Source organism: Salvelinus sp. IW2-2015, linkage group LG34 (genome assembly GCF_002910315.2).
Source record: "Salvelinus sp. IW2-2015 linkage group LG34, ASM291031v2, whole genome shotgun sequence".
In the NCBI taxonomy this organism is placed as follows: Eukaryota; Metazoa; Chordata; class Actinopteri; order Salmoniformes; family Salmonidae; genus Salvelinus; species Salvelinus sp. IW2-2015.
The window spans coordinates 7452014-7463284 of record NC_036873.1 but is presented as its reverse complement, the minus strand read 5'-3'; the positions used below and the strand labels follow the sequence as shown (position 1 = coordinate 7463284).

General features: G+C 29.7%; 1 protein-coding gene across 1 annotated transcript in view; it reads right to left on the bottom strand.

The window, feature by feature from the left end:
* Positions 1-11271, bottom strand: part of tmem236 (transmembrane protein 236) — a 31347-nt gene that overhangs the window by 8171 nt on the left and 11905 nt on the right. The window contains 3 exon segments of the mRNA XM_070437155.1: positions 2036-2086; positions 2089-2145; positions 3477-3484. Of these exon segments, the coding sequence (XP_070293256.1) occupies positions 2036-2086; positions 2089-2145; positions 3477-3484 (116 nt within the window).

The following is an 11271-nucleotide window of genomic DNA, read 5'->3' as shown; positions in this document are numbered from 1 at the left end:
TAGTACGATGTAAATTACTAGTAGCATCAGTAGCAGGTAATTCATTACTAGTAGCATATATACATTACTAGTAGCAGATATACATTACCAGTAGCAGATATACATTACTAGTAGCAGATATACATATAACACAGTAGCGAATATACATTACCAAGTATCAGGTATTCATTAACCAGTATGCAGGTATTCATTACCAGTAGCAGGTTTTTTTTTTAAATACTAGTATGCAGATATCATTACTATAGCAGAATATAATTCTAGTACAGATATACATTACTAGTAGCAGATATACATTACAGTAAAGTGCAGATATACATTACTAGTAGCAGATATACATTACTAGTAGCAAGATATAACATTACTTAGGCAGATTACATTCAGTAGCAGTATATACATTACTAGTAGCGAATATACATTACATAGTAAGCAGATATACATTACAGTAAGCAGATAACATTACAGTAGCAGATATACATTACTAGTAGAGATTATCATTACTAGTAGCAGATATACATTACTAGTAGCAGATATACATACTTGCTAATTCATTAGTAGCAGATATACATTACCAGTAGCATCAGTACAGATATACATATACCAGATAGCAGATATACATTTCTACTAGTACATCAGTTGCAGTATTCATTACTAGTAGCAGATAACTTACAGATAGCAGATATACATTACCAGTAAGCAGATATACATTACCAGTAGCAGATATACATTACCAGTAGCAGGTTCATTACTAGTAGAGGTATACATTACAGTAGCATCAGTAAGCAGTATACAATACTTAGTTACGATATACCATTACTTAGTAGCAGATATACATTACTAGTAGCAGATATACATTACTAGTAGCGATATACATTAAAGTAGCAGATATACATACTAGAGCAGCATTACAGTAGCAGATCAAGACATATACTTAGTAGAGATATATCATATAGTAGCAATATACATTCATAGCAGTTCAGCACAGTAGCAGATATACATTACTGTTAAGCAGATTTACATACTCGTAGCGATATACATTACTAGTAGCAGATATACATTACTGTAGCAGATAATACATTACTAGTAGTAGATATAACATATACTAGTAGCAGATATACATGTACTAGTAGCAGATAACATTACTAGTACATTATACTTACAGTACAGATATACATATAGTAGCAGATATACATTATAGTAGCAGATATAACATTACTAGTAGCAATATACATTACCAGTTAAGCAGATATACATACCAGTACATCATAGCAGATATACATTACAGTAGCAGATATACATTACTAGTAGCAGTCAGTTGCAGGTATTCATTACTAGTAGAGATATAATTACAGTAGCAGATATACATTACCCAGTAGCAGTATACTTACAGTACAGATATACATACGTACAACATTACCAGTAGCGATAACATTACAGTAGCAGATATACATTACCAGTAGCAGGTATTCATTACTATAGCGTATTCATTACCAGTAGCAGAGTATACATTACTTAGCAGATATAATTACTAGTAGCAGATATACATACTAGTAGCAGATATACATTACTAGTGAGCAATATACATTAGAGTACAGATATAATACCATAGATCAGTACAGATATACATTACTAGTAAATATACATTAGTAGTAGCAGATATACATTACTAGTAGCAGATATACAGCACAGTAGCAGATATACATTACTAGTAGCATCAGTAGCAATATACTTAACTAGAGAAAGAATACATTAGTAGTAGCATTGTAGCAGATATCTTTACTAGTGCCTAGTAGCATAAATACTATGAGTCAGATTTATCACTACATCTGAAGTAAGAGCAGTAAACAACGGTACCTTGCCCAGTGAGGCGTAACAACGGTACCGCCCAGGGGTATGCCAGTGAGGGCAGTAACAACGACCTTGCCCAGTGAGCAGGAACAACGGTACCTTGCCAGTGAGGCAGTAACAACGGGACCTTGCCCAGTGAGGCGTAACAAGTACGTATCGCGTACGCCCAGTGAGGCAGTAACAACGGTACTTGCCAGTGAGGCAGCACGCCGGATCCTCTCGATGATATCCACACAGATAGAGAGAAGAGCACAAGAGAGACGGGCAGCTCAGAGAAGTGGTCCTGTCTGTACTGGGGTCCTTATCACCTGCCCCTGAATGGACCGACGTAGACGAGATTGAGTTAGGGTTTAGGGCTAGGGTTAAGGTTAGATGTCAGGGGTTAGTTTAGGGCTGAAGGGTTAAGGTCATCATTGGAAAATTTGAGAGACACGTCAGGAAAACGTCTTCATAGAGACACGTCAGGACGTCTTCATAGAGACGCCGTCAGGAAACGTCATCATAGAGACGCCGTCAGGAAACGTTCATAGAGACACGTCAGGAAAACGTCTTATAGAGAACGTCAGGAAACGTCTTCATAGAGACCGACCGTCAGGAAACGTCTTCATAGAGACGCCGTCAGGAAAAGTCTTCATACGAAGACGCCGTCAGGAAACGTCTTCAAGGAGACGCGTCAGAGCAGACGTTTCATAGAAGACGCCGTCAGGAAAACGTTTCATAGAGAACCCGCAGGAAAACGTCTTCATAGAGACACGTCAGAGAAAAACGTCTTCATAGAGACAACCGTCAGGAAAACGTCTTCATTGGAGCATAGAAAAATCTAAAATAAAATCTTCGTTATAAGATTTTGGCAGTAAGATCTCATTGAATGTCCTGAACACGCGAAGGAGATACTATGAAAAAGGAATGTAGCTGGTATATGTTGTGACCAAGTGTTGGTTATTAGGGTTAAGGTTAGGTGAGACGGTTAGGGTGAGACGTTAGGTGGGGACGTTAGGGTGAGGCGGTTAGGGTGAGGCGGTTAGGGTGAGGCGGTTAGGGTGAGGCGGTAGGGTGGGCGGTAGGTGAGGCGTTAGGAGTGAGGGCGGTTGGGGAGGGTTAGGGTGGGGCGGTTAGGGTGAGACTGTTAGGGTGAGACTGTTAGGGTGAGACTGTTAGGGTGAGACTGTTAGGGGAGACTGTTAGGGTGAGACTGTTAGGGAGAGCTGTTAGGGTGAGACTGTTAGGGTGAGACTGTTAGGGTGAGACTGTTAGGGTGAGAATGTAATGAACATGACGAAACCTTTTGTTTGAGTTCCTACTTCATTCCACCGTGGATAATAGTCAACCTGTTGTATTTAGGATTGTTAGTGAGCACCTGCCTCCGTCACACCTGTACTGTGTGTGTGTGTTTGGTCACTGTGCACACATACTCCACTCAACGAGAGAGTCTAAAGTAAAGTGACACATGCACTCACATTTTATAATTTTTAAAAAATGATGTTTATACCTTGGAACCGGCGATCAGAATAGAGAAGCATGGTAACGTGCACAGAATCACATAGGCAATGTTGTTGTCTCCTGAAAAACAGACTGTTAGTCAATGACATCCTCCAATACCGCAACCTGGGTGTGCAAGTGCCATGCGCTACCAACTGAGCTACACAGGAAAATGTAATATATAAAGTCATGTATAATGAATAATGTAATGTATGACGTAAAATATGTTATGTATATTGAATCATGTATAATATAATGCGTAATGTATAATGTAATGTCATGTTAATATAGCGTATGTAATGTAAGTGTAGTTAATGTAATGTAATTAATGTAATGTATAATGTAATGTATATATGTATAATGTAATGTAATGTAATGTATAATGTAATGTAATTTAATGTATAATGTATGTATATTGTCATGTGTAATGTGTATGTAATGTAATGTAAATGTAATAGTAATGTAATGTAATGTATAATGTACAATGTCATGTATAATGTACAATGTCATGTATAATGTACAGATGTATGTATACATGTAAATATATGTATAAATACAATATCATAATGTAATGTAATAGTATAATGTAATGTAATGTATATTAATGTATAATGTATAATGTGTAATGTATAATGTAATGTATAGTGTGTAATGTATATGTGTAATGTACAATGTCAATGTATAATGTACAATGTCATGTATAATGTAATGTAATGTGTATATGTAAATGTATGTTAATGTATATGTATATGTGTAAATGTAATAATGTAATTAATGTAATGTATGTATAGAATGTTAATGTTAAGTAATGTAATGTATAAATGTAATGTATAATGTAATGTAAGTTGATGTAATGTATAATGTAATGTAGATGTAAAATGTATATGTAATGTAATGTATAATGTAATGTAATGTATAATGTAATGTATATGTAATGTAATGTAAATGTATGTAATGTAATGTATAATGTAATAATGTAAATGTAAGTAAGTAATATTGAAGTGTATGAATGTAATGTATAATGTAATGTATAATGCAATGTAATGTATATGTATGTGAATGTTTATAAGATGTAATGTAATGTAATGATGTAATAATAGAATGTAACTGTAATATTATGAATAGTAAGATAATAGATAATATATGAATGAATAATTATATGTAATGTAGTTAATGAAATGTATGAGTAGTATAATGTAATGTAATATAAAAAGGTAATATATAATAAGTACATGTATGTATAAATGTAATGTAAATATAATGTATATATAATGTAAGTATACTGTAATGTATAGTATAATGTAATGGTATGATAATTAAACGTAATATGTACACGTAATGTATAATATATGTAATATATGATGTAATATAATGTAAATGTAAATATAATGTAATACGTAATATGTAATGTATATAAAAAATGTTAAAATATGATATTGTACCAGTGGGGAGAAACAAGTATTTGAAACACTGCGCGATTTTGCAGGTTTTCTACTTACAAAGCATGTAGAGGTCTGTCATTTTTAATATACGTACACTTCAACTGTGAGAGACGGACAGATGTGCGTGGTGCAAACCTGGCAAGAACTACAGGAAACGTATGATCTCTGTAATTGCAAACAAGGTTTCTGTACAATATTAAGTTCTGCTTTTTCTGATGTATCAAATACTTATGTCATGCAATAAAATGATATTCTTAAAATTATACAAATTTTCTGGATTTTGTTTTAGATTCCGTCTCTCACAGTTGAAGTGTACCTATGATAAAAAATGTATAAATAATGTAATGCGTAATGTAATATATCAATAAAGTGTGACGTATAATGTCATATGTCTATGTCATGTGCAGTATAAAATATGATCATTGTATAGTGTGATATATGTAATGTATAATATAATGTAATGTTTAATATAATGTCGTGTATGTGATAATGTAATGTATAATATACATACAATGAATGAATAAGTAATGTACAAAAATGTGATTTGATAACATAATATGTCATGTATAATAAATAATATAATGTGTAGAAGTAAAATAATGTTTGAATTATAATTGTATAAAGTATAATGTAATCGTAAGAGTATGATAAAATAATATAATGTATTAATATGTCTAATATAAGTATGTATAATAGTAATGTATGTATATGTAATGTCATGTATATTATTTTAATGTATATGCAAAGTGTGATGTTAATGTAATAGTGAATATAATTACACAATGATGGATTACTCATTACATATTAATAACTTACACACGTTTTATTTAAGCAGTACGGCACGATGAGAGTGTGGTTATAGGCAATATACCAGGATAAGGGCCTGTTTGTAAGACCGAAGCAATGCGGAGTGCCTGGACACAGCCCTTAGCCGTGGTATATTGGCTATATATACAACCCCTATAAGGTGCCTTATTGCTATTAAAGCTGTTTACCAACGTAATTAAGAGCAGTAAAAATAAGTGTTGTCATATCCGTGGTATTCGGGTCTGATAATGACGCATTCAGGGGCTCGAAACATCTAGTTTATATTATGTAAGCATATATTGTTATATCACGCAAAGTGTAATGTATGATAAGCTATATAATGTATGTGATGTATAATATGTAAATGTAATGTATACTATATAATGTATGTGATGTATGAATGTAAAGTGTAATGTATACTAATATAACATGTATGTGATGTATAATGTAAATGGTAATGTATACTATATAATGTATGTGTGTATAATGTAAAGTGTAATGTATACTATATAATGTAATGTGATGTATAATGTAATGTAATGTATACTATATGTAGTGATGTATTGTAAAATGAATGTATACATAGTAGTATTAAGTAATGAATCTATATCATGTATGTGATGTCTAATGTAAAGTGTAATGTATACTACTATAATGTGTGATGTTATGTAAAGAGTAGTAATGTAATACTATGATAAATTAGTATGTTAAGTATGAATGTAAAGTATGTAATGTATACTATAAGTAATGTATGTATGATGTCTAATGTAAAATGTAATGTATGTAAGTATCTAGATAATGTATGTGATGGTCATAATAAGTGTATGTATACTATATAATGTATGTGAATGTCTAATGTAAAGTGTAATGTATACTACTATAAGTATGTGATGTCTTAATGTAAGTGTATGTATACTATATAATGTATGTGATTATAATGTAAAATGTAATGTATAACTATATAATGTATGTGATGTAATAACTGTAAAAATGTAAGATGTATTACTAATACTAATGTATGTGAGTGAGTCGATAATTGTAAGTGTAAATTGTATACTATATATATGTATGTGATGTTCTAATAGTAAGTGTAATGTATAATATAATGTATGTGAATGTATATGTAAAATGTAAATGTTGTCTATATAATGTAGTGATGTATAATGTAAAATGTAATGTATACTATATAATGTATGTGATGTATAATGTAAAATGGTAATAGTATACTAATATATGTAAGTGAGATGTCTAATGTAAAGTGTAATGTATACTATATAATGTATGAATGATAGTCTAATGTAAATGTAAAGTATACTATAATAATGTAATGTGAAATTATGTATAATGTAAAATGTAAGTATAATCTATAATACAGTATGTGATGTATAAATGTTATGAATGAAATGTAACTATAATGTATTATGTCTAAAATGTAAAATGTAATGTATACTATATAATGTTATGTGAATGTATAATGTAAAATGTAATGTATACTATATATGTGATTTCACTGTAAAGTATGTAACTAATGTAATGTAAGTGTATAAAGTGTATACTATATAAATGTATGTTGATGTATAATGTAAATGTAATGTATACTATATAATGTATGTGAATGTATAATGTAAAATGTAATGTATCAATATAATGTATGTTGATATGTTATGTAGTGTATGTATATATATAATGTAGGTGAATGTAAATATGTATAATGTATGTATAGTCTATATAATGTATGTGATGTTAAAATGTAAAATGTAATGTATACTATATAATGTATTGATGTCTTTATGTATGTAAAATGTAATGTATAATGTAATGTAATGTATAATGTAATGTAATGTATAATGTAATGTAATGTGTACTGTACAATGTAATGTAATATATGATATGTATAATGTAATGTGTACTGTACAATGTAATGTATAATATGATATGTAATATATTATATGTATAATGTAATGTGTAATGAAATGTATGGTAAGGTATAATGTAATGTAATATAAAAGGTAATATATAATATAATGTATAATATAGTGTTGTGTAATGTAATGTATAATATAATATATATAATGTAAGGTATACTGTAATGTAAAGTATAATGTAATGTATAATGTAAGGTGTACTGTAATGTAATGTATAATGTACAACGTAATGTATAATATGATGTAAAATATAATGTATAATATGATGTAAAATATAATGTATAATGTAAAATATAATGTAATACGTAATATGTAATGTATAATGCAAAGGGTGATGTGTAATGTAATGTATAATATGATATGTACAGTGGGGAGAACAAGTATTTGAAACACTGCCGATTTTGCAGGTTTTCCTACTTACAAAGCATGTAGAGGTCTGTCATTTTTATCATACGTACACTTCAACTGTGAGAGACGGAATCTAAAACAAAAATCCAGTGTGTGTGCAAACCTGGTCAAGAACTACAGGAAACGTATGATCTCTGTAATTGCAAACAAAGGTTTCTGTACCAAATATTAAGTTCTGCTTTTCTGATGTATCAAATACTTATGTCATGCAATAAAATGCAAATTAATTACTTAAAAATTATACAATGTGATTTTCTGGATTTTTGTTTTAGATTCCGTCTCTCACAGTTGAAGTGTACCTATGATAAAAAATGTATGTATAATGTAATGCGTAATGTAATATATCATAAAAAGTGTGACGTATAATGTCATATGTCATATGTCATGTGCAGTATAACATAATGTCATGTATAGTGTGATATGTAATGTATAATATAATGTAATGTTTAATATAATGTCATGTATGTATAATGTAATGTATAATATAACATAATATGATGTATAAAGTAATGTACAATGTGATTTATAACATAAATGTCATGTATAACGTAATATGTAATGTAAGGTAAAAAGTAATGTTGAATATAATGTATAAAGTAATATGTAATGTAAGGTATAATAAATAATATAATGTATAATATAGTCTAATATAATGTAATGTATAATATGTAATGTCATGTATAATGTAATGTCATGTATAATTATATTATAATGTATAATGCAAAGTGTGATGTATAATGTAATATGTGTAATATAATTTACAATGATGGATTACTCATTACATATTATACATTACACGTTTTATTTAAGCAGTACGGCACGATGAGGTGTGGTATATGGCCAATATACCACGGATAAGGGCTGTTTGTAAGACCGAAGCAATGCGGAGTGCCTGGACACAGCCCTTAGCCGTGGTATATTGGCTATATATCACAAACCCCCTAAGGTGCCTTATTGCTATTATAAGCTGTTTACCAACGTAATTAGAGCAGTAAAAATAAGTGTTGTCATATCCGTGGTATTCGGTCTGATAATCAGCATTCAGGGCTCGAAACATCTAGTTTATATTATGTAACATATAATGTATATCACGCAAAGTGTAATGTATACTATATAATGTATGTGATGTATAATGTAAAATGTAATGTATACTATATAATGTATGTGATGTATAATGTAAATGTAAAATGTAATGTATACTATATAATGTATGTGATGTATAATGGTAAAAATGTAATGTATACTATATATTATGTGATGTATAATGTAAATGTAATGTATACTATGTATAATGTAAATGTAATGTTATACTATATAATGTATGTGATGTATAATGTAATGTAAATGTATACTATATAATGTATGTGATGTCTAATGTAAAGTGTAATGTTATACTATATAATGTATGTGTGTTAATGTAAAGTGTAATGTATACTATATAATGTATGTGATGTCTATGTAAAGTGTAATGTATACTATATAATGTATGTGATGTCTATGTAAAGTGTAATGTATACTATATATGTATGTGATGTATAATGTAAAATGTAATGTATACTATATAATGTATGTGATGTATAATGTAAAATGTAATGTATACTATATAAGTATGTGATGTCTATGTAAAGTGTAATGTATACTATATAATGTATGTGATGTCTAATGTAAAAGTGTAATGTATACTATATAATGTATGTGATGTATAATGTAAAATGTAATGTATACTATATAATGTATGTGATGTATAATGTAAAATGTAATGTATACTATATAATGTATGTGATGTTAATGTAAAATGTAATGTATACTATATAATGTATGTGATGTTAATGTAAAATGTAATGTTTATACTATATAATGTATGTGATGTATGTAAATTAATGTATACTAATAATGTATTGATGTATAATGTAAATGTAATGTTACTATATAATGTATGTGATGTATAATGTAAAATGTAATGTATACTATATAATGTATGTGATGTATAATGTAAAATGTAATGTATACTATATAATGTATGTGATGTATAATGTAAAATGTAATGTATATATATAATGTATGTGATGTCTAATGTAAAGTGTAATGTATACTATATAATGTATGTGATGTTAATGTAAAGTGTAATGTATACTATATATGTATGTGATGTCTAATGTAAAGTGTAATGTATATATATAATGTATGTGATGTATAATGTAAAATGTAATGTATACTATATTGATATGTGAATGTATAATGTAAAATGTAATGTATACTATATAATGTATGTGATGTTAATGTAAAATGGTAATGTATACTATATAATGTATGTGATGTTAATGTAAATGTATGTATACTATATAATGTATGTGATGTTAATGTAAAATGTAATGTATACTATATAATGTATGTGAATGTAATAATGTAAAATGTAATGTATACTATATAATGTATGTGATGTATAATGAAAATGTAATGTATACTTATAATGTATGTATGTGAATGTATAATGTAAAGTGTAATGTATACTATAATGTATGTGATGTATAATGTAAAATGTAATGTATACTATATAAATGTATGTGATGTATAATGTAAAGTGTAATGTATATCTATATAATTGTATGTGATGTATAATGTAAAATGTAATGTATACTATATAATGTATGTGATGTATAATGTAAATGTAATGTATACTATATAATGTATGTGAGTCTAATGTATAATTACATTACGTTATAAATTGCAGGCCAAAAAATGCTTCAGAGTTCAAGTAACAGACACATATTAACATCAACAGTTCAGAGGACACTGCGTGAAATCAGGCCTTCATGGTCGAATTGCTGCAAAGAAACCAAGTGAACTGGTGATTTCCGCATGTGTGGTTCACACAGTGAAGCATGGAGGAGAAGATGTGATGGTGCTTTGCTGGTGACACAGTCTGTGATTTTTTAGAATTCAAGGCACACTTAACCAGCATGACTACCACAGCATTCTTCAGCGATACGCCATCCATCTGGTTTACGCTTAGTGGGACTAGAATTTGTTCTTCAACGGAAAATGACTCAAAACACATTTCCAGGCTGTGTAAGGGCTATTTTACCGAGACGGAAAGTGATGGAGTGCTGCATCAGATGACCTGGCCTCCACAATCACAAGACCTCAACTCAATTGAGATGGTTTGAGATGAGTTGGACTGCAGAGTGAAGGAAAAGCAGCCAACAAGTGCTCAGCATATGGGAACTCCATCAAGACTGTTCGAAAAAGTATTCCTCATGAGCTGGCTGAGAGAATGCCAAGAGTGTGCAAATCTGTCATCAACACCAAGCCATAAGACTCCTGAACGTCTCATCAATTGGCTGCCAGACTATTTGCATTGCCCC